We start from the raw sequence: 25,667 nt of genomic DNA, 5'->3' as shown, positions 1-25,667 counted from the left end.
CTCACTGAGCTCGAACTGTTTTGCAAGGAAGAATGGGCAAGAATTTTAGTCTCTCAATGTGCAAAACTGATAGAGACATACCCCAAGCGACTTGCAGCTGTAATCGCAGCAAAAGGTGGCTCTACAAAGTATTAACGCAAGGGGGCCGAATAATTTTGCACGCCCCACTTTCAATTTTTTATTAGTTAAAAAAGTTTAAAAAATCCAATAGATTTCGTTCCACTTCACAATTGTGTCCCACTTGTTGGTGATTCTTCACAAAAAATAAAAATTTAATATCTTTATGTTTGAAGCCTGAAATGTGGCAAAAGGTTGAAAAGTTCAAGGGGGCCGAATACTTTCGCAAGGCACTATATATATATATATATATATATATATATATAGCTACAGATTGAGGGTGCATTGGAAAAAAGGCTTGCTTTCTAGTGAAAACCAGGGGTTTAGAGTTTGCAAGTGCAAGCAATAGCTATCCATTGGGATTTATCTACTATAGGTATGTAGACTGTGCATTTTGCAAGGGCATTTTCTCCAGACCTTAGTAAATGAAGGAAGTACAACCACGTGCAATCAAAATTCTGTTTTTATTTTCCTTGCATATGATATTCTTTGCAAACTGAAGCTTCACCTCATTTACTAACCTCAGGGGAAAATTAGTGCAGCTGCACTCTGCACTTGTTTTGTCTGTGGTAAATTAGTGCAACTGGCGCACGTTTAGAGCAAATGCCCTTTCAGAGTGCAACTGCACTTGCAAAGTGCACAGTCTATTAGCCTTTGGTAAAAATCAGAAGAAAAATTCAGTACGAGGCATGATCGTTCAATTTGCGTGTACACAACTTTCAACTTTCATCATCCGATTGAGACTTTGCAAAACTAACATTTTTGAAGCCCCAAACTACAACATTTTTCTTGTGTGCGAACAGATCAAACAATTGTCATTTAATTTGCACCATTTTTGTACGAGAGAAATCAGAAACAAAACAATGCACATGATCAGAAACAATAAAGAACAAAAAAAGTCATTGCCGTACAAGAATTTAAGTACATTATATCCTTCCTTGGTTCCGACTTGCTGTTCAACAACGCGGAAAATCGAATAATCATTCACCCGATTTTCTCATAGTGTGTACTAACCTTGAGTCAACCTCATTATGTCCATATCTTTTCAAATCTCTCAGAGCACCCTCTGCCTGATGAGTCATAGCGGTAAAGCTTGCTTTATCACTCTCTTCCAGTCAGAGATTTTTGCAGGGGCTGTGTTGGTCCTCTATACGACCACCAATTTTCGCAAAAAAGATTAACTGAGCATGTGCAGAGCAGGGTGAGACTGGATTTTAAACAGTTTATAGACTTATTTTTAATGTTTTACATAGCTATACCTACAAAAGGAGTCAGTCTGAAGTGATCTAGCAGGACTTAAAGTGTTTTTTACCCCAACATTTCATATTCCTGAAATGTGCCTGTTGTACCTGTATGAAAAAGTATCCTGTTCTCTTTGTGTTGCTTCCTTTGTATGAAATCCCTGGTGTTCTTGCCAGTCCCTCTGCTTTCCTATTAAAAACTGACCACACTTAGCAGGAGAGCACAGCGTGATCAGTTCTCTGGCTGTGCTGGAAACTCAGCCTGCTCTCTTCCAATGACTAGACTTGTCCTGACTCGCCTCCTCTGTGCAGACATTCATTGAGAAGCTCAGTGTACTGTTGCTCCCCCCCCCCCCCATCTCTTATGCAACAGAGGGAATGTGATCACTTAGAAAGGGGGGGGGGTGTATTTATAATGTTTTTTCTGTTTTTTTTTGTATATCTATACACAAATGTTTTTTCTTGTGTTTCAATTGTAAACTGAATGGGCTGTTTTACAAGGTGATTGTTTAGGATCACTTTAATTTTCTGACTAAAGTTCCACTTTAAAGGATCCTATTGAACTCGCTTAGATAGAAAATTCAGGCCAATGGAGAAAAAAACATGGCATGCTCTCTTTTGTCTTAAAGCATAGCACAGTGGGGTTGGGGGTTGATTTACTAAAATAAGAAAGTGAAAAATCTGTTGCAGCTCTGCATAGAAACCAATCAGCTTCCAGTTTTTTTTTTGTAAAAGCTTAATTGAACAAGCTGAAGCTAAAAACTGATTGGCTACCATGCACAGCTGCACCAGATTTTGCACTCTCTGGTTTTAATAAATCAACCCCAATGTGTTAATATCAAGCGGTCCCATTAAAATGAATTGCACTCTATATGCATATACAGTAAATACATATTATAGGGTAGTACAGCAAATGAGCCATTGGTGATGCTGCAAAATGCAAAATTGTGTTCCAACTGTACCAGAGTTAACATAAAATGATAACCCCATTTATTATTATTTATTTAAAAAAAAAGTGTAAATTATAGCTTGATAAGTTGGGCTTCTAATCTTAACAGTAGCCTACTACTACTTGCACCCTACTACAACTTTGTTTCTACATAGCGCAAGTTACATTTTGCTGGCATTTCTGACCTATTTTGATTCATAATAGAATAAATTTTTATTTGCACACTTTTATATAGCTGAGTATGACATGTTAAAACTTGAACTACATTACCAAAATGCTGTCTGTTCATCAAAAACTTAATATTTTATCATTTTTAGAAAGATTTTATATAAAAATAATGAATAAAAATCTAAATGGTGTTTGTTGTACAGATCTTATATTTTTTATTTAGTGAAAAAAAGTTGTCCAAATATTTTTCCTGTAGATTAACAAATAACGTGTGATTTGAAATGCCACATACAATATTTTTCCTCTAAGCACAATAAGAGTTTAATGATTACTGGAATTCCGAGCTAAAGGAAGATAGTCAGGAGAATATGACAATGATGTGTAGTTAGAGAAGGTTTTCGCAGACTCGCAATTAACCTCTGTTGCCTTGCGGGGGTGCAGCTTATTAGCAAAGCATCACACAAGAGAGAGAGAGATTTTTAGAAACACATTCTATCTGTGCACACAGGAGGAGGAGGGAAATATTTACCCAGCAAATTTCATTTGATAACACATTTATTTTATTATTCCGTTGAGCCTTTTGTTGTATTAAAAAGAGATTGAATTTGTTAAAAATTGCTTTCAAAATGAAAAGGCTTTTTGATAAATTGATCTTTAAACAATAACAAAGGACACAAAATCTCATTCTGCAGGGAAATTACTGAACACGTTATTCTTTGCTTAGAAAACCCTAATAAATAGACGTCAGTGTATTACTGTATGGGTTGTGCCCTGAACATTACACTGATGTTCTGTATAAATAGAATGAAGTGCTTACTTACGAACAACCGGGTTGTGCCTGCTGCTTACTGTGCTTCCAGCTGCTGAGTACAAGAAATCGGCATCAGATGTTCTGATATGTCTTGTCTTCAAAATACAGTATTTGCTAGAGATTAAAGACTGGGAGCAGACTGTGTTCAGGAATGATCCCAGCAGCTCCCATGCCTCAGGAAAAGCCTTCCACAAAACATGCTGTCAAAACCATAGCTCACAAGTGGAGGAAATATGTTATCAGCCCTTTATTTCTTGGTACCCAGGAGCTTCTTTTTATTTACTCTAAACCCTTTAACTCTATTGTCTGTGTTTTTACATAACTGTGTTACAAAGACAGTAATATTACACATTCTGCCACTTACGCACGGACTTGTGTGGCAGCATAGAAAATTCCATCTGGATAAATTGCTTGTCTGTAGAAATGTCAGTTGTCGGAATGTTTTTTTTTCCAGTTATTGAGGCAGACATGTAGTAACTAAATTGCCTGTCAAAAAGAACAGACAGCAAGCTGTGAGATAGCCAATCAATGCAACAATCCAGCAGCTTAATTCAGGCAACAGGGAAGAAAGCCAGCAGGAACAGAACATAAATAAATACCTCTAGCTGATTAATTGGGTTCTCTATCTCTGTATCATTCGAACCACATTTACAAAATCAAAGATTTTACTTCACAGCTGCCGATGGAATAAGTTAACCACAAGAACCTGTATCTAAAGTTTTTAATCAATTAAGACATCAATTATGAATATTTGTGTAGTAACACTAGTACAACACGTTCATTTTCCTGTGTACCATATTTATAGTCTCTAATATGGCAGTTAAATGATAATACTTCAGGGCTGCAGCATATTAGCATTTTCATATTTTCCTTCTTAAACAGTGAATAATTTTGAGATGCAGCTTTTGTTCCTTGGTAATCTTGTTTATGCCTCATTTGGCACATTTCAGTCATGTAGCAACCCAGGCATAATAATAATAATTTTTCATTTGGTTGATATTTTGATGTGCGATTGCACACAACCATGACAGTAAAACAACTCAATTAAAATAAAACCTACATATCGCAGTTTCAGACATGATGCCGTAATATTTGACTAATGCCATGCAATACTACCTATAACAATACTGTACTGTTAAAAAATATAAATTAAAAAAGGCGGAACCAAATCACACCCCTGAAATTTGTAGAATTTTATAGTTTTGGTGTTCAAGAGATGTCCCCATCAATTAGGCACAACTCTTTTACAAAGGGCATTTTCTTGTTTTCCTAATAGTGTCATATGTAAAATTAAGAGATAAAACTCTATGAACATTAATTTTTTAATATACTTTTGAAGACAAATTTTAAAAATATAGATATGCAGCAGAAAAGCACCAGCGAACCCTTAAAACAACAATATTATGATATATAATTACTAATAGCATTCACATCTACTGTATTTATATGGAGGTATCCAGGTATTTTTACATTTGTGAAACTCCTCCAGAGACCATGCTGTTTGCTTTCTTTTTGAGGGATTTTCTTCTATGGGATCACCAGACTGGATTAGAAAATGTACATAAGATCATTTCTCATTATCACTTGAATGATTCATATACTTACGTCAAGTTTTTTTAAAGTTTTTTTAGGCTCCATGCACACTTTTTCATAAGCTCAAAAAAAGCTAGAAAAAAAAATGCTGGATGAAAAATGCTGATAATATAATTTTTGTGCCAGATTCTAGTAGCATTTTAGTGGCTTTTAGAAGCATTTAGAAGCAGTTAGGAGCATTTAAGAGCGTTTAGGAGCATTCAGCGGTTTTTTTTTCTACTGGAAAAACGCTCCAAAAAACTCTACAAAATATTTTTTTTTTCTGCTTCTAGATGCTAAAGCTCGAAAAATGCCAATAGCCTAAAGTAGTGTGCATGGACACGTAGGCTAGGCAGGTGCGGAAAAATAGTTTTTTGGGTGTCAGAGGTGCATTCACACTATAACCCTATAGAGGAACTCTTGACGAAAGCAAGAATTGCCCTTGTTGTCAAAAATGTAAATGATATGTACCTGTCAAACAGGTGCTGAAAAATCTGTCTTTGGGTGTTAAATGTGCCCATGAAACCTACACCAAAAGAATTCTTCCAGATGAAATTAACACCCACAATGCTAGGCAGCCTAGAAATTCTACAGAGATTCCACATCCCAAAAACACTTAATCAGTGACATGGGCATCAGGGGCTTCATAGTTGCTGGTAATCCAGGACTGATTTATTTTGATAAATATCAGACGGTCCACAGAGTCTGTGGATAGATGTGTTCTATCATCAGTAACAAAACCTCCAGCAGCACGGAATGCCGTTCAGAAAACACACTGGATGCATGGCAACCCAGCAGCTTAAGTGCATACTGGGCAAGTACTGGCCAGTGGTCTAGTCTCATGACCCAGTAAGCCAACAGCCCTGGGTGGTGAGGACTAAAAAAATTGTGAAATGCATCACTTAGGCAACCGCCTTCTCCACTGCTCCTCTCTTGACCAACAGAAGCCTCAAAACTATGTTTTCCACAACACTGTAACCTAACAGAGTCAGGAAAAGCATTCGATGAACTCCTCTTTAAGCTGTCTTCAAGAGATTTCATCTTTTGCACCCTGTGTGGGGATGGGATGAGTTCTGAGACTATCCCATTGTAACAGTGATCAAGGAGGGTTGCCAACGGTGATCAAGAAGGGTTGCCAAAGGTAGTCAAGAAGGGTTGCCAACCAATAGTGATCCTTCTCCTTTTATGCCACATTTTCTTGGGTCCTTTCGCAGGCTTTGAAGCATGAGGGAGCCCATGCATCACAAGTTTGTGGAGGCTTGAAAAGCAGACTCCTCAGGGTCACTGAGGATTACAGTTTCTGGAATGGCCTTCTCCCAGCGACATACTACCACCTCTTAATTTTAGACATATGTCTTTCTCTGCTTCAGTGCCTCAAGAAATGCCAGAATCCTCCTCCCTCTCCTCTTGTGTGTTCTGTGGCGTAGGAAGAATGGAGTCTGCATAAAGCGCGGCTTGAGGGGAAAGGACGTCCTCCTCTTCCTCCCGCTGCCTCGAATGCCCTCTCCATAATGCCACACAGAGTAGGCTCCAGTAGGAACATAACAGGAATTGTGTTACTGATGCATGCATTATCATAGCTCACCATCCTTTGGCCTCATCAAATGGTGACAGTACAGTGCATGCATCCTTTATAAGCAGCCATTGGCGTGGGGAAAAAAAGATGAGCCGGCCTAAACCTGTCGGTGTGTCATACTCACACAGGTACTCGTTGACAGCCCTCTGCTGCATGTGCCACTGCTGCAGCATTGCCAGTGTTGAGTTTCACCTGGTGGGCATGTCCTGAATGACTTTGTTTTGTGGATTCCCCTTACATGTTCATATGAATAGTGAGCTGCCTGTTATGGATCTTCTCATAAACCATCATTCAGTGTGTGACCCTAGCACCCCTACATTTGCTTTATTTCTAGCAAAGTCATTACTTTTTTCTTCTTTAAAAAATATTTGAGTGTCGCTTAATATTTAAATGCACATACAGCACAATTACCACATACCCATGACTTAGAAAAGTAGGTACAGTGCAGAAGATATGGGAATGAATTTTTCTCCATGTGCTCTGTGTTTGTCAATTTTTTTAATCACATTCCTATTTTAAGATGTCTGTAATTGAAGGAAGGAGGATAAGAAAGGTGTATTTCTTTTTTCATGTTAATAAATAGTAATATGCACAATAAAATATGCTCTATTAATATTCTGCATATAACTGATTTTCAATCTTTTTCTTTACAGGCAGCGGCCCGCCCTCGGAGAATGTCTGGCAGCTCTAGCTGGAGCTATTCCCGTAGCTTTTCTTGAGCCATCGTTAAACCACAACAATCCACTCTCCGTTTTCAATACCAAATCTCCTCGGGAGAGAGCCAGTATGTATCCTTCCCCTGCCATGCTATGTACCTTTTATGATAATCTTTTATATCTTAAGGAATTTAGTGCCTTGTTTAATTAGGAGGTGAAAACAAATTATCCAGTATACTTAGTGCCAAACAAGAAATAGGTTATTTGGTAAGATTTTTTTTTTTTTAATTCTAGCAAGATCAAATCATTTCACTTTATACTTTAGTTTTCTGATTTCAATATGTGACAGAGTTTTAAACACCTAATACAATATATCTGTTACATAAACAGTTAAAATCATTGTTGTCATAGCAACAATACAGATTCATTGCTAGGAGCATCACAAAATGCAACAGAATTTTGCATTTGCTAATACACAAAAGAGATTACTTTGATTAGTGCAAATTATGAATGCAGTATTTAATCATAATTTCTCATTAAAATACAACTAACTTCTAACTATGGAAGTGTGAGGTTCTATAAGGTGTCCATTAAGGACATCATAAAATGGATCTTTTTGAGTTGGAACTAATAAATCAGCCACTGAAACATAGAGGCATTCTGCAATAAATAAAACAACACAGTTAAAGGCTATCTAAACCCAAAAATAACATTTTAATATACCGTATATTAACTTTTCAGTCCTTAGATGTGGTGGCTGCATTCATTTTAGTTTTTGGGGCTATTGACACCTTCATCTATCAGTATTGTTTAATCGTGCCAGAAATACAACACCCTTGTTACTTTCTGTGAGCTGAACAGAAAGGAAAAAAGTATTATTTTAAACTATTTTATAACTACTGCTATTTTATTGTAAACTACTAATTCCATCATTCACTATGCAATAAAAATGAACAAAGGCAGGAATGGTTGAAGTCCAACCTGGGTGGCAGCCACATTGAGCTTGTGGAGAGAGGAAATCAAATAATTTTCTTTCGTTCGACCCACTGGTTGAACGAAAGAAGATGAATCATGTACGGACTGCTTTAGTGCATCTTAGTGAATTGATCCAGATGCATTTTATGATTTAATCTAGAGTAGTTGTTGATTTAATAAGTGAATACAGAATGCTTACTTAGCAAAGTGAATATCGACTTAAAGCGAAGTCCCATCCAATTTAAAGTCAGCAGCTACAAAAAGTGTATCTCCTGACTTTTAATAAACAGACACTCACCTGTCCCACGGTCTAGCGATGAGGCCACCCGAAGACTCGCTTCTCTCCCCCTCCTCTCTGCAGCACCGGCATTGCAAGAGGGGGCGCCAGGCTGTGACTTCACAGCCGGGCACGCACTGCGCATGCGCGAGCCATGCGTTATGAATTGCTAAGCAATCTTCTGGGACCTGTGACATGTCCCAGAAGATTGCAGGGAGGGAGGGGGGAAACGTGAACTTCCGCTCAGTGCCACGGCGCCAGGAGAGGGAGTGGGAGCTGGCTACCTGTGAAAACTAGGTACCCCTTCCCCCCAAAAAAAATGACATGCCAAATGTGGCATATCAGTGGGTCACAAGTACTTAAAGTGCAAGTTCCACTTTTGAGTGGAACTCCGCTTTAAGCAGGGTATGCACAGATAAAAAAATTTTTAACCAGCAGGTTAAATGAAAAAGACTGACACCTCGCAAGCAATGTAACAGTAAGGACTCCCCACCCCCATAAGATTACACTGATCAGCGCTGCAGCCATTTCCTGCAAGCACTGATCAGATGCTGTTTTTCCAGTAGGACCGTTCAGCAAAAAATGCTCTAATGACCGGCTTCTGTTCAACAGACTGGTGTACACATGTATCGAAACATACGTTCTTTCCTAAATGCACACAATATAACTGGGTACTGACATTTATAGGTAAAGTTGATCCAGGGAAAATCCAATTGCCTCTTGGGGTTAGGAAGGAATTTTTTCCCCTGCTGTAGCAAATTGGATCATGCTTTGCTGAGTTTTTTCCCTTTCCTCTGGATCAACTGTGGGTATAGGATTGGGTATATAGGATTGTATGGTATTATTTTTTTTTATGGTTGAACTGGATGGATTTATATCTTTTTTTTGGCCTGACTAACTGTGTAACTATGAAACTCGGTTGGTTACTGCTGAACTGGCTGAATTTCAATATGAGTATACCCAGCTTTGGTGAATAAAGTCAGACCGTGTAGTGGCAAACTGAAGAGAAAAAAATGTTTGCCTTTTTTCTAGTTCAGCCTAGTTCTGCTTTAATAATACAAGTTCATATAACAATTGCTACTGTGTGAAATTATAATAGAAGCTCTAAGGAGACTTTATACAAAGAAGCCAGGATACATTTTTATTTTTTATTTTTATGTCATAATATAGAGTATAAGATTTCCTATCATTTGAGCCCAGTCTTGCCACAAAGAGTTAATCCAGCTCTGAGCAATCCTCTTTTATTGTTCAGTGAGATACATCTTGACAAACAGATCAAAACTTTGTCAAATCCTCCCCCTTGCTGTGAGTGACAGGTGATTTAGAGATCTCGTGCACTAGCCTAAGACATGCATTATTTTTTATTTATTTATTTTATTCTCTCCCACTCCTTTCTTCTGCTTCTCTGCAAGGATTGGCTGTTCCACACCTCAGCATGATTTGGCATGCTGAAGTCCTGTGGGGACTTTTCTTTGCTTTGACTGGATGTTAGTGATCATAGCAGAAGCTAAGTGTAAGAAATACACAGGAGAAAATGCATGTTGATAAGGGGAGTGTAGAGGTGGGCGGGGAGTCAACTGACATCACGACTCCACCCATTGAGCCCTGGAAAACAGACCCACCCACAACATCTGCAGTTTTTTGGGTCTCATAGCAGACAGAGGGGAGATATTTGACAGATGAGTACACGTGCAGGAGGCATGTATATCCTTCTAGATAACCAATATTGCAGTAGTTTAGAAAGGATGAGAGTGGGTTTACATCCACTTTAAGTAAACTTAAAGATGAAGTAGTTGTTTATGTATTTGTAAGCTAAAGATAATTTCATACATACTGGGGGAGATATACATTTGTACCAATACAAATTCAATGACAGGGAGTGAAAGAAGGTTTCGAAGTCCTTGCATAAATATGAAATAAACCTCCTCATTCTTTTCATCTAGAATTAGAACTGTATACAGTAATTTTGTACTACATTTATTTATCTTAAAAGCAGAAAGAGGTTTTAATTTCTTTCTTTTGCGTATTATGTATCTCTCTAAAATGCAACCACTGGTACCAAGTCTGAAAATTGATGGGTAGAAACAATGGCGTATGTGCATTTTATCTTTTAAAATAGAATTAACAATTTTTTCCAGTGCCATCAACTAGTGCATTGTTCTCAGAAAATGATCTGTGTGTAGTACACGTAAACTATCTATTTTTAATGAAGGTAACTGTTTTGCAGTTCTAGGCATGCCAGACACAGTGGAAGAGATGTGTTCCGAAATGCCACACCTAGACGGTCTCATGAAAGAGATTAATGACTTAGCTGAATCTGGAGCGAGGTACACGGAGATGCCACATGTTATTGAGGTCATCCTTCCAATGCTATGCAACTACCTTTCTTATTGGTGGGAGAGAGGCACAGAGAATGTGCCAGAAAATGCTAGGCCATGCTGTACTCAGGTGACTTCAGAACACCTCAGTGTCATACTGGGCAACATCCTGAAAATCATTAACAACAATTTGGGAATAGATGAAGCATCTTGGATGAAGAGAATTGCAGGTAATCCTCCTAGTGATTGTGTGTGGATTCGCATCCCTAAATAATGTCCAGACTTTCCAAACAGTTGGCTTAAAAACTTTTCAGAGAAAGTTTTAAAGTCATTATGTGTAAACCGGCTTAACATTTATCATGTCCTGACAGCCCTTTTGGTTTAAATAACAGATTTACATTGCTCTGACAAAAGGAAAAAGACTGTGCATTGTACCTAAATGGTGCCAGTTATTGCTTTATGCTCCTCCTGTTTCAATGTCAAATCAACACTTCATTAATCCAAACAAATAATATGAGATTCTTGGTATTTCCCTATTGTACATGTATGTACATTTCCTTTGCAGGCACTGTATAATAATTAAAACTGAAAAAGTCTGCATTCTTTTTTATTTCTTATGTATCATTTTCTTTTCTTTTGTTAAAAAAAGCCAATTTTTCACTTTAGTATTCCAGTTGAGGAAGAACCTGTGACATACAGTGTATTTGATAAAATTTGCCATATGCATATATTATTAGGATAAGTAGACAGATTAAAAGGTGAAAATATTATTTTCTTATGCTACTGACTATGGAGACACCATGAAGATGAATTTCTATAAAGATAATTTTTGTTTGTTAGACTACCAGAAAATAAGTTAACACATAACTCCCAACATTTTCAGATGGGAATGAGGGACACCTACTAGAAAATGTATGTAGGCAGAGGACATGCCTCCTGCCACACCCCCTTAAAGGAGAATTACCCCCAAAAAAGGTCATTAAATCCACAAGGGCTTTTTTTATTATTATTATTATTATTATTATTATTATTATAATACGCGATTTATATAGCACCAACAGTTTAAGCAATGTTACCACTACTATTGCCTTATTTTGGCTTTTAAAATTTACAAATGCAGCATTTAGAATTTGGATGAAAGGTTTAGCACTGGGAAACACTTTTTGAAAGATAAAAAGTGCATTTTATATACAACTATATAGATCAGACCAAAATGAGGGACAAATGAGGAGGAAAGAGGGACAGAGGGACATTGCTCCAAATCAAGGACAGTCCCTCGAAATCAGGGACAGTTGGGAACTGTGGTTAACATACCTAATTTTTAATCTTTTCTTCAGAATATATTATTCCTCAGTGTCAATTGTAGATTCTTGTGTTCAGTTTGTTATATGTTTATTGATGCATATAATTAACAGTTGCTAAGAAATAATAAAGACGGAGTCAAATTATGCCTTTCTGCATAGTATTTTAGGACTTTATTCGATTCCAGCCTCCCGGTCATAGTTTATTGTGCACTATTCAAGAAGCATGGTTTTCTATACTGTATCTGCAGAAAATATATAACTTTAGAACATAACTTCTAACATTTTCATAATACTTTACTGCTTACCCCCTATCTGATGTGTAGGAAAATGACCCTGTGGGTTTGATTTTACTAAGACTGGATAGTGCAAAATCTGGTGCAGCTGTGCATGGTAGCAAATCGGCTCTTAACTTCTGCTTGTTCAATAAGGATTTTACAAGATAAAAACTGGAAGCTGATTGGTTTCTATGAAGAGATCTGCACCAGATTTTGCACTCTCCAATTTTAATAAATCAACCCCTGTGTGCTATGGTAACAAAAAACTTCCTGACTCTGTAGATATTAGGAAACTATAGAAAAAGGACAATAAGCTCTCTGCAGCATGTTGTTTTTTGGAATATGGCCTCATATACTGGATATGTTACTACTTCCAAACTAGGGTACGTGTTTGGTCTCCCAGGTCGGATAAGCTGATTACAATAGTAATTAACATATAATTCAATAACATATAAAAACTGATTATTATGTTACCCTGCCAATTCTGTCACCCCTCCCATTTTTTTTTTCTCTCTCTCTCACCTGGCCAAATAAGAGATGCCATTTCAGGCTCATGCCTATTCTGACTTAAAGTCAAACTGAAACCAAAACAATGTTTGCCACTTTAAAGTGATAGTAAAACCAAAAACACAAATGTATTAAATTGGATCTCTTAGATGTAGTAGTTGTGTTCATTTTCTTTTTTTTTCTTCTTTTTTTTAGTTTTTTTTCTTTATTTTCACCTGGTGAGCCAGCCAGTAAGTCTAATATGTTTCAACTTTTTCAAACCTTTACCACACCAAATTGTCCAGCAAAGGTGGAACTTAGGAAGTTGAGGAATACAATTTAATTCTAACAAGGGTGCTTGCAATGATCAACTTTTATTCATTTTTGTAAAACCTTTATCCCAAAAAGTAAAACTGTTTGCTGTAACTGCTTATAAAGTATTAGCTGGAGTTCAGCTTCAATGTGTTAGTCGAGTCCATTGAAATCTGCTACTCTCACACTGCCTTCTCCCCAGACTGAGAATGCTGCTGTCCAAATGTTTCTACTTTATTACATCCAGAATGCAAACACCCTAATACAGGAGGCATGTTAATGGCTAGATCACCAGGTGATTAGTGATTCACCCTATTCACTGTATTAGGGATCACCAGGTGGCATAAAGAAAAAAAGTAAAAAAAAAAAAATTAGAACTAAAGTAGAGAATTGGTAGGCCGCAATATAATACATGTTTGTTATCAGGTTTATTACAACTTCAATAAATCTAGTGCAATACAAATAGTGGTATCTGGTAACCAGACCCCTGTTCACTGCATGTTTGTTTCTTTTAAAAATTGTTAAAATAATATGTTAAAAAACATATTATTCATGGTTTGCAAATTGGAAATTGCAACATAACAATGTGTGATTACATCTGCTAGGCTGCCTTGCAACTCTCATGTAAACCCTTTTGTACATAATACCTCTTGCATATTATTTTCCTCTCTTCTGTTTTTCTGTTTTAATTAGTATTTTTGGATGCAACCTAGGGAAATGAGGATGCACTATATTTGAAGCTCAAATGTGCAATAAACATGCCCTCGTTGCTTTGGCATTTGGATGAAACTTATTTAATGTGCAGTATATGATACCCGTCTTATAATTTATTGATGCTCATATGCTACTGAAAACCCCACTGCAAACTTTACTTTTGCTTCATGCTGTTAATCTGGCTCTTGCTGTTTGTTTGCAGTCTATGCTCAGCCAATTATCAGCAAAGCCCAGCCAGACCTTCTAAAGAGCCATTTTATTCCCACGCTGGAGAAACTGAAGAAGAAAGCAATAAAGATTGTGCAAGAGGAGGAGCAGCTGAAAGCAGACAGCAAGTCTGACACTCAGGAAGCAGAGTTACTAATTCTGGATGAGTTTGCAGTTTTATGTAGAGACCTCTATGCTTTCTATCCTATGTTGATCAGATACGTAGACAACAACAGGTATAATAGAGCAGAAGCTGCTTCTGTTATAGATGGTTATATCCCCTGACTGAAAGAATAATTGTTACTTATTTCATGAAAATTAGGTCAAACTGGCTGAAAAAACCAGATGCTGATTCAGATGATCTGTTCAGGATGGTGGCAGAAGTTTTCATTCTTTGGTGTAAATCACATGTAAGGGACTTTTCTGTTTGTTACATATTGCTTTCATTGTACATGTATAATCTCAGGTGCCTCCAATATAGTGGCTGCTGGAGTATGTTAAAAAGTTTACAATTAGCCTTGTTTATGGTTTTTATCATTAATTGATAAGCTGTCTAAAATGTATTACAAACTAATTCAGATTAGAGAAGAGGTAGAATGTGACAAACACTTATGAATCTAAAGATTGACTCTGTAGAGTATACACTCATGCCTTAAAGCCCAAGTTCTACCACAGCTTCCATGAATGAAAATAGCTATATGTGGAGAGGATGGATAGTTGAATGACAGGTCTGCCTCCTTCATTCATAGATTGTTTTTAATTCATGTAAGCTATAGTATAACTTCCGTGAATGGAGGAGGTGGGTGGAATAGGGCAGGCATAGTCAGCACTCTTGACTAGTGCATATAACAGGTCCCTCAGCCTGTATTAACCCCCCCTGCAGCATCTGAAGATGCTTTGATTTGTTTCTTAAATTTGACTAAATGCAGGCTTTACATTTCATAGTAATGATCCCAAACATATCCAGTCCGAAAGTGTCTGTGACAGAAAGTATTACAACAACGGCCATTTTAATCTCTAGGGTGTTAGAAAAAAATGGATGATGTTTGGGGGTTCTAAGTAATTTTCTAGCAAAAAAAAAGTTTTTAACTTGTAAACAACACATCTAAAATGTAAAACACATCTAAAAGGCCTGATCCTTAAGTGGTTAACTACTAGAAGCCAGTCTTAAAGTGATACTAAGAACACACACTGTTTAATTTACATTGTCCCTTATATTTCTGTATGTGGATGAAGGTGCTGTAAATGTTTGAATAATAAAAAATAAATAAATCTAAGTACCTTTTTTCTAAAGGATTTAGATGTCACATGACCCAGCTCTTTCCCAGCCTGTCTGCAGGGAAACATAAGCAAGAGGAGCTTCTAGTGCTCTGCAGCTGGTCAAAATAAAATTAAAAACTGCCTTTTGAAAACAGAGTAAAAATAAATAATTCATATCTATAAACGGTTTTATATTGTCATACAAAAATAAATTTGAAATCTCATCTTTATTATCATGCCCCTCCATCTTGTGTCTTAGAATAACAGGAGGGTGAAGCCTGCATTAATCTACATTTAATATCCCACCCCCAATGTGTTTAATTGGTTAGTGGGAATGAAGGAGGAGGGAGGGAGTGGGCTGTCATTTACCACTGTGTATACAGTTACACCCACATGTGTGACTCAAGTCAAAGGGGCTACTCAGACAGGGAGTAAATGCTCAGCATAGATACTCACTGTAACCTCAGTATGTGCAGAGCTGCCAGCACTGCTCTGCACAATTCCCAACTGCATTGCGGACTTGGACAGAAGAGGAAGATAGAGAACAGGATTAACCAGGTTTTTTGCAGAATACAGAAAATGAAAGCAGTCATAGTGACTGAATGAGTATGAATAGCATGTGATACACCATTTATTGATAGTTTTTTATGATGTGGGTTTAGTAATAATTTATTTTATTGGCCTGAGTAAGCACCTAGGTAAGAAAACCCCAAAATATTGTAAGCAAAGACCCAAAGGGCAACACCATAGGTGTGAAAAGGCTGCGGGAGCTTTACAGGGATGAGCATATGCCACATTCTAATTTAACTTCTATTTTAATAGACATTTTAGCAATAGCATCTGTGTCAGCAGCCTCAATATCTATTCCCAGTTAAAAAAAAGCAAATCAGTTCCTCAGTTCTGGGAAAGAAATGATAGTCTGATATTTATGAATCTACAGGTTACTAACTTTGCATAACATGAAAGGACCAAACTTAAATAACAAAAGAAACCCCAAAACACTCATGGACACAATCTTTCAAATCACCTGCCTTGATTCTAATGGGAAAATCTTGACAGCATCATTTCAGACTGAAGTATGTCCCATTTTTATTAACCAAAATTTATTAATAAAATCAACATGAGTTATAGAAGAGGGTATTGCTGTTTACCTGCCACTAGTAGTGGGGGAGAACATGTAGAGAGACCATATATCTAAAATACCACTTCAGACTATTTTGCACATTAGATCCATGGAAAAATGGGCTTTACCAGTATTTAAAACATGCTATTACTGCATGTGTGTGATGTTTTTGTTTTTCTAATGTAACCCCTTTCTGTTCTATCATTTAGAATTTTAAAAGAGAAGAACAGAATTTTGTAATACAGAATGAGATCAATAATTTGGCATTTCTGACTGGAAACAACAAGAGTAAGATGTCTAAAGTAAGTCTGCTAGAAAATGTGTGCCAAATTGCCAATGGTCTTAATTTACATTATTAATATTCTTGTTCAAAGTTATGTTCTCTTACCATTTGCTCAGAAGCATGTTGCAGAAGACACAGTATTGTCTGATGCAATGATTAGATTTGCTATCTTTGGACTTCCAGTGCATGTAGAGCACTAAAAACTTCAGTTTGGTAAAATTTGTTTAAAAAAGTGATCTTAGGTTCCTACAGAGGTGGAAATGGAGAGTGCAGACAACAGCTGCCAGTAAACAGGTGAAAAATAAAACGAGACAATAAAATGGAGAGTAATACAAAAATGACCAGGTAATTTTCCTAATGTAGTTTTATATCTGCTAACACTTGGTCAGATTAGACAACAGTCTATGCTAAACGTTCCAGTTATATTCTATTGTGCTGTGTGTAAGCACATTCATTCTGGAAGGTTCACAATATGGTAAGTAAGGTAAGCTTTTTTTTCCATAATAACTATCCAGGATTATTCTTCCTGTTCCGTGCTCAGTTCAAATGTTTTTTATATTGTCTAGACCAGCCTTTCTCAACGTTTTCAAAACGGAGGAACCCTTGAAAAAGTTCTTCAGTCTCGGGGGAACCGCTGCTAAAAGTTAGAAATCTACAACTCATGATACAATAGTGTGATGGTCAGTGGGAAGAATGGTCCTTACACTTGTGGTCATTGGGAAGAATGACCTCCTTACAGATAGTTAAAAAAATCAGTGGTGTTGATGGGAACTTATCTGAGAGGCAGAAATGGCCCAATGCTGAAGGAACCCCTATCAACCTCTGGAGGAACCATAGTTGAGAATCACTGGTCTAGACTGTATAACAGATTGTGGCAGTAAAGCCTGGTAACTGTTAAAGTCATATTTGAGTATACCTATAAACTGATTAATCACCTCACAGATAATTAAGGAATATGTGGTTCATTTTTCCATCTGTTTTACTTACTTGTCTCCTGCATTTTCTTTTCACACAGCCCATACAAGTGAAGGTACAGAATGCATGACCTGTCTATGTATTAGCTAGCCTGGCTCCATTCATTCATATGTTCCATCAGTGTTAGCAGTGGCGTCACCAAGGGCAGTCACACATCAAACCATTTAGTTATAACTGTTGAATTTTGGTAAAGGTTCACAGAGTTTCCTCTTTTTCTCATTTCACAATGGATTGTCCAATCAGTGACAATATGTTCTGTTGACTATAGCAGACACAGTCAATTTTCACCCAGACAAAAGCTTGCTCAAGCAGCTTAATGAGTATGCCCAGTAGACGGTAAATTGTAAGTTTCACCTGCATTACAAACATTTGATTATATAAATAAATGTCTTTTGACTGTCTTATTAACCAAGGGCATGGTCACCCTAGAGCTTTTCATTAAAGACACTCCTATCAGAGAAGATCACAAAGTCCATTTCTATACACTTTCGGTGTAAAAGGTCATAGGAAATGGTCTTACCCTTTCAAACAAGTCACTATTGGAAAAAATCCTTTCATTTTAGACCAAAATCTGTAAAAAGACAACACCGGCTTAGTCCTAGACGAACATTATGCGGTGTTCCCGCCAAATTCGAAAGCCACGGAGCCCCGTTAAAGTCTGTGGGATACTAACCAAGTGCTAATTTTAAAGTTTTATATGCAAGTAATTGTCATAAAAAGGGGACCAGGGTCCTAACCCAGGGCACATCAATGCAATGATGTTTTTTTGGGAGCAGTGATTTTAATAATGCTTTAAGTGAAACAATAAAAAAATGAAATATTCCTTTAAATATTGTGCCTGGGGGTGTCTATAGCATGCCTTTAGTTTTCCCTTATTTAGAACAGTAGTACCACAGCAAAATTACATTTCTAAAGGAGCAAAAGTAATTTAAAACTGATTGCGGCTGTAAAGAATTGTCAGATCTCTGCAATATAGATAAAACTCATTGAAAAAAATGGCATGGGTCCTCCCCAGTCCATTACCAGGCCGTTTGGGTCTGGTATGAATATTAAGGGGAATCGTGAGCCAAAGTTTTTTTTAAAAATTGTGTGGGGGACCCCCAAAAATCCATACAAGGTCCTTTGGGTCTGATATGGATATTAAGGGGAACCCTGCACCAAATGTAAAAAAAATGGCGTAGGGATCCCCCCAAAGACCCTTATTCAAGCATGCAACCTGGCCGGCCACAGAAAAAAAAGGGGGACAAGAGAGCGGCCCCCCTCCTGAGCCGCACGAGGCCACATGCCCTCAACATGGGGAGGGTGCTTTGGAGTAGCCCCCCAAAAGCACCTTGTTCCTATGTTGATGGGGCCAAGGGCCTTATCCCCACAACCATTGACGGTGGTTGTGAGGATCTGCTGGCGGGGGGCTTATCAGAATCTGGAAGCCCCCTTTAACAAGGGGACCCCCAGATCCTAGCCTACCCCCTATGTGAATTGGTAACGGGTACATTGTACCACTATTATTTCACAGAAAAAGTGTCAAAAATAGTAAAAACTACAGCAGACACTTTGGGACAAATCCTTTATTTAAAAAAAAAACAAAGTCCTGCGATGTAGATCCATCTCATGCCGTGACGAGCCGATAAAAGAAAAAAAAAGCCGTAACAGCTCAGCCTCCATGGGAGGCTCCCGCCGAGTGATGCTTCTTCTTGATGACAGCTGTTATATAGTAGATGGCGGGGCCACCCAGTGACATAAAGGGATGACCCCACCTTCCTCTGACGTGAGGTGGGGATTTTTCATGTTCGTGTCCCATAGACTTTAACGGTGTTCATGTGTTTGTCCAAATTTTTTGCTTGTTTGCAAGTTCTGGTGCGAACCGAACTGGGGGAGGGGGGAGGGGGGTTGTTCGGCTCATCCATAGTATTCAGATCATTCATAAGAAAACACCCTTGTGACGCCACTGATGTTTTTTTGTAGTATATGTCATTTCAATGGGTATAGTTAATGTGTTTCCCTATATTAGTGCGTTTCATAGATCACCCTTGCAGAAAACTGTTTAGGCACAAATGTAAGCAAAGCTTTGATGCCCAGCAAGCTATTATGTTCTTCACACACACACACAGTTTAGCGATGTTCTATTCTCGTGAGAGATACACTGCCGAAAAATCATCAGCATGTCCATCAAATTTGTCAGAGAAATCATTTTGAACATTGTAATTTAGGCAAAGTTATACACTATGATGCTAGATAAACTGATTGAATAGAAGGGATCTGGAATAACCTACAGTATGCTTGCCATATTGTATCATTGTCAAGTCAGCTTTAAGAAGGTAACACAGGCAACCATGCTTGTAACAAGGGTACTCAAGGGCAGTTATGCTTGAAGCAGCATAAGAAAGGCATTCCTTACAAACACTTCACAGATATGTTGCTGTCTGTAGCAGCACATGAGAGGGCAGTCATTAGTAACTCAGTACCATACCTAAGGTACTTTACATAAGGTCAGGCATGCCTGAAGTGGTACAACAGTGACTATCCTGACTCAATTTATGTAAAACCAGACCCATAAACAATTTTGTCCATTTTTTATTTCTCTGGAAAATCTGCCCAAGGGGTTATGTATGTGGCTGTATTGTGCATTCAGATTCCATTTATAGGTCTCTTGCCACATGCTTGTTCGCTAACCCTTATCAAGTGACTCCAAAACATTTTTTCATACAGGCCCATGTCAGTCTATGCCCTGCAACTAAAATGTTCTATCACTACAAATACCAATAGGTTTTATTTGATATGCTACAGTATGAATCCAAACAATACAACTTGGTTTTGCTGCTTATATCACAATATACAATTCACTACATGCTTGCGTAGCTCAGAGCTTTGACTTGCAGTCCTAAAGCATTAGTCCCTCTGTTTTATTTCATACTTGAATTCCTATGCGGGTACAGTATTTGCACTTTTTTTTTTAATGGAACTGATTTTGTCATCTCTAGTATAACAAAAGACAATCAACACCCTTTCTTTGTAAACTAATTATAGCTTGGTTGATTGTGTCATGTTTTATCTTTTTTGTTTTAGCTTTTTTTTTGTTTTCTATTATTCTTTCACAGAGGGGCTGCTGTTCTAGGACTATTTATTTGATGTGCCTTGTTTCATGACTACTTGAAGTACAGTATGTTTCACCTGATGTCAAAACTGTGGTTTCATCTGGTCTATAGTCTCTATTCTGTATTGTCTATTGTGTATTACAAGTGGTGACAATGTCATTGCAGGCTTTGGTTTTCTTTATTTGTAATTTGTAACATCATTGTCAGTAAATATATTGCACAGAATATACTAGGATTACACAAATCTATAATAATCCACAATTATTAGCAAATGAAACAAGGATATTACAAATTGGTCATTGGCTTTTTAAAATAGTGCTAATTTCCCAGTTTGTTAGGTTGTTTGAGGTCCTTGTTATAACAGAATGCAAAGGTAAATTATTGAATCCCTTGGTTGTAATGTATGGGTTTATGGGATAGTAAAAGGGGTCAGTATGATTTTACAAGTAAAATGACAACACTCAAAATAATGGTAAGTACTGAGTTTGGTTTTACTGCATCTATGTTTCTAAAATAGGAAGTCAATATAATTGACTAAAATGAAAGAATCTAGATTATAGCACTAACTGACATAAACTGAGCATTGTGCATCATTACATACATATGTAATGGTGATATTTCTGCTAGGAATGTGGAACTGGGCTGAATCTTTGACAAGGGAATTAACTTGTATTCCCTGCAATCTACATTGAACAGGTTTTGGTGTTCATAAGGGTCTATCACATAAAATGTTAGGTTAAGTTTAGAGGAAAGTGCTAATTTCCAGTGGGATGCACATTGTTTTTTAAAGTGCACACAAGAGTCACATAATGTAAATTCTTGTTTTAAATTGCCCCACACTAGCTGCAAAGTAATTTGTTTATCAAGCAAGATTGGTCACACATGGTAAAGTAGCTAAAGGTGCCGCAATGTTAAAGTGCATGTTTAGTTTAAAAAAAAAAATCGGGTTTGGATAGATTATGGAAGGTTTAGAACCCCTGTTATTTTATGACAAAAGAGATCCAAAATGTTAGCGCTGTCACCAATGCAAGAGTTGAGGGGAAATCTTTCCAATTGGGACTCCCGTCCCAGGGAAGGCTTTCCTAGAGAGAAATTGCCCGCACTTTCGTGAGAATTCCTCTCACTTCCTGATACGCCTCCAGGGCAGGAAGTAAAGAGAAATCTCATCAACGCAACACAGACAGCAAAAAAAATAAAAAATGTTTACAAAGGTTGTGCCTGTGCAAACACTTTAAAGGAGGTCAGGAGTTGCAGGCACTGTACTTCCTGAGTGCATAGCCATGCAAATGCCTTGCTAACAACCCATGTGTATTGATCAGTTCCATTTAATACACTCTGTAAGACCTTGGCAAGCACTCGACAGTCATATTAGGAACACACGCTGAACCCCCTTTTGAACATCTTTATGGACTTCAAGATGTTTCTGTCAATTAAGGACTGGGTGGGAGAGTGGTGTAATCTTTAAAAAAAAGGATGTAGAAATTGTAATATATTACAAATTAGCACGTTTGCCTTGTTTGACTTTATTGGCAAAAGAGCTAGTTTGTAGCTTATATAATAATGCCATGCAACAGGCTGTGTCTGCTCCCATACTTTTTGGGCACTGATTCCATACAGTAAATAGGGTAAGTTTCTTTTGCATCATAAAAAAAAAAAAAATCTCAGCTGTGTGTGTCACACATAGGTCCTATTTTTGTTTTTTAATGTGTGCCACAGAAGGCGTTGCTTTGTTTCTGGGCTTTCACTAGGGTTTTCATTAATCATACACCTTGGCTAACATAATAGATATACAAGACATGTACCACAATGACACCTATTATAAAAAAAAATTCCAACTGTTTTGTCACTGTCATGATTACTACTATAGGTGCAACAAGCATGATGTTTGAAGAAACATAAAAAAAATGTAATGTATGAAGGAAGCTATTATGTTTATATTGAATGTAAGTTTTCCACTATATGAATATGCAGATATATTAACCATGCTGCAGTCGATGTTTCTACAAACCTAAGAGTAGACATTTCCATTTTTTTATTTTAAAGGTTTCAAGTATGTTTTTGGAAGTTAGTATATGTATCTCTGAATTATTTTCAGTTGGTAAATGTTAGGATATACCACTACCCACTCTCCGTGCACACTAAACATGTGCTCCTTATATTTCATTGGGAGCAAACAGGGAATCTGGTACACAGGAATGAGTGTTCTATCCACCAGGAGTACCATTTGTGGTTTTGTTTTTTAAACTGCAAATAACACATTTGAATGGCTTCTTTTGCCCACTTTTCCATGTATCAGTTTTCCAAATTATCCTCAGTATGTTATTTTTTATCTGTACAAGGTGTCTATGATTACATTGTACAAGATGCAGTATTGATTGCTGTGGAAATGCTTTGTGTGAGTTAGTGTAATGTAGAAGACATGCAGTCCCTTTTAGCCTATTTAGTGCATTCTCTGGTCCCTAACCATTCCTTCACGGTGTCACTATTCTAGTCTGGAGGGCAAGATCAGGAGAGGAAGAGAACAAAGCGCAGAGGAGACCTTTATTCCATACAGACATCCCTGATTGTGGCTGCCTTGAAAAAGATGCTACCCATTGGGCTGAACATGTGCACCCCGGGAGATCAGGAACTAATTTCACTTGCAAAGACCCGGTATAGCCTTGTAAGTACAGCAGCATCATAGAGATTGCTGTTTTTCTAATATTTCTGAAATGGTGATCTAAGGATTTTGGCTGGGAAATGTGTGTGGGAAAAAGATGTACATCCCTCTGCATCCATTTATGCTCAAATTATCTTCGTCCTGAATTGCTTATGACTGAAAATAAATGTTATCATTTGGAATGTGCACAGCCTACAAATATCACATTTGCATTTCTATCTTTATGTTGAGATTATTTTGTGTCTGTGGTTAAATTCTTCTTGCATAATGTGCACACAATTCTTTTTAAATGTAGAAGTTGAACAGAAATGGGAAAAGATTATACCCTCTTTGTTAGTTTGAAAGCTACCAGTTTTCGTGATCGAAGTCAATACAAACACTAGTAAAACTTGCAGAATAAACGAAAAGGTTCTGTGTCTACCTTTCAGTCAACCCCCTGCCCCCCAAAAAACATTTATAAATTGGTAGCTGGCCAGAATTTAAAAAAATGTTGTGACCAGAAAGGTTGTGCCAAGGTGGATTTAAAGGCCAAATACAATAGTGGGTGGAGCCATGCTACTTACTTGCAGAGCCATAAATGCTGAGCCATAGCTCTTCACAGTGCTCCCCTAGACCACGGTTCCTCAGGCTCAATTAACCCTTGGCTCACATCACCTCATTGTACTGGCCTACTCCTTGCCTCTGTATTGGGTCTTCCAGTACCCCAGACTCTCCCAGTTAAGATTACAGATCCCCCTTCTGGACTCTCTAGTTACTTCAGCTCACTTCATTGGCTATCAGTGCTTTTCTGATTAACGCTAGATGCTCACAACTTTCCTGCTCCTGAGCAGCGGCTTCTCTCCCCCTCTCCAGTTATTTCTATCACTCCCACAGTGTCCCGATGTCTGTTGGACATCACCACCCCCACCCCCTAGCCTGCTGATTTTTTCTATCCCTGCTCTGGACAATCTCAAAGCCCATTCCTCCTCCATGTAGTGCCCCCTCCTCCTGATCTTTTTCCCTTGGACCCTTGGGATCTTCTCAGTTTTTTTTGATCAGGCACTGATTGATTAAAAAAACAAACAACTGATCCATCTATGGCCAGCCTCCAGTTTGCCATACATTGTACAGTCTGATTGTACAATATCATTTGGATCTACCACCAACTATGTATTACCAAGGAGTGCTATGAATAGATCTGGCGCTATACCTGTGTGTCAGAAACTTAATTTGCTAAATTAAATTTAAAATTGTTACGTTAATCCGGTGTGTAAGTGTTAGTGTGCCATATATTAGTGTTGGGATAAAGTATAAAATATAAACTGTAGGAGGGAAGTAAAAACTCAAAAATATATGTGTATAAATTGTTAAAAATTTACCAGCATGCTGGCTGGAAAAGTAAAATGTTGTCTCAGGTGCGATAAACCTAAATAGGTGATTACCTTATGCACTCTTAATCACATGAATACCTTAAACATGTGAACTACTTAATAAATCAGGTAAAAATTATACATGTAAATATGAACCATAAACATAATACAATTGTGCACAAATGTGACAAATAAAATCTATGCGTGCAATACTAAAATGTACAATAAATCTGTGATAAATATCAAATAAAATCTTTGCGTGCAATACTAAAATGTACAATAAATCTGTGATGAATATCAATACCCCACGTGAAACATGCCAAATATTGGGAGTGAAAAAAGAAAAAAATGAAAATGGAAATAAATTTAAAAGGAAGTGAATTAAAAATTCCAAAAATAAAATAAAATGAAAAATAAATTTTTTTTATAGATATTTGTCCCAAGAAATAAAAATATAAAAATGTATGCAAAGAGAAGAAAAAAGGAGTAAAAAAAGAGAAGCAAAAAAAGCAGTCTCTGATGCAGTGCAATTAATGGGGGATTTCCCGTAGATACAGGAGGGGATGTGATGGATCCAAAACAACTAATCTTCATGCATTGTGGGCACTTATAGGATGTACTCTCACCAGAAAAATAACCCCATCCGGGGTGGATCAGCCTTCACAGTATAAGCTACCGTGTCGCTCTCTGGCTTGCTTCAAATAGGCTGTTGAGGATCCCTCGTTATTTCCAGGTGGAGTGTGCCTCAGTATATATATTGAAAGAGAGGACCGCTCCGGATGACGTCCCAGTGACGAAACGCGTAGGGCGTGGCCTATCGAATACACACTTCCAATACAGTCGGCATGGAAGACGAACGGAACGCTCTCAGCAGCTTCCATACCTTTCACACTGCACCTTTACACTACGGTGTGGAAGACGAACGGAACGCTCTCAGCAGCTTCCATACCTTTCATACTGCACCTTTA

At 37.6% G+C, this 25,667-nt stretch overlaps 1 protein-coding gene across 8 annotated transcripts in view; it reads left to right on the top strand.

The window, feature by feature from the left end:
• The window catches only part of RYR3 (ryanodine receptor 3), a 1,008,486-nt gene that overhangs the window by 688,278 nt on the left and 294,541 nt on the right, over window positions 1-25,667 (top strand). For all 8 annotated transcript variants that reach the window (XM_077464742.1, XM_077464741.1, XM_077464740.1 and 5 more), the window contains 6 exons: window positions 7,088-7,218; window positions 10,570-10,890; window positions 13,954-14,194; window positions 14,281-14,368; window positions 16,551-16,643; window positions 23,183-23,353. In XM_077464742.1, coding sequence (XP_077320868.1) covers window positions 7,088-7,218; window positions 10,570-10,890; window positions 13,954-14,194; window positions 14,281-14,368; window positions 16,551-16,643; window positions 23,183-23,353 — 1,045 coding nt within the window. The remainder of the gene's footprint in view (window positions 1-7,087; window positions 7,219-10,569; window positions 10,891-13,953; window positions 14,195-14,280; window positions 14,369-16,550; window positions 16,644-23,182; window positions 23,354-25,667) is intronic.

Source organism: Lithobates pipiens, unplaced genomic scaffold (assembly GCF_037356315.1).
Source record: "Lithobates pipiens isolate NorthernLeopardFrog02 unplaced genomic scaffold, aLitPip1_a1.2 Scaffold_30, whole genome shotgun sequence".
Lineage (NCBI taxonomy): Eukaryota > Metazoa > Chordata > Amphibia > Anura > Ranidae > Lithobates > Lithobates pipiens.
The sequence above is the reverse complement of the archived record's forward strand: the minus strand, read 5'-3'. Positions and strand labels throughout refer to the sequence as shown.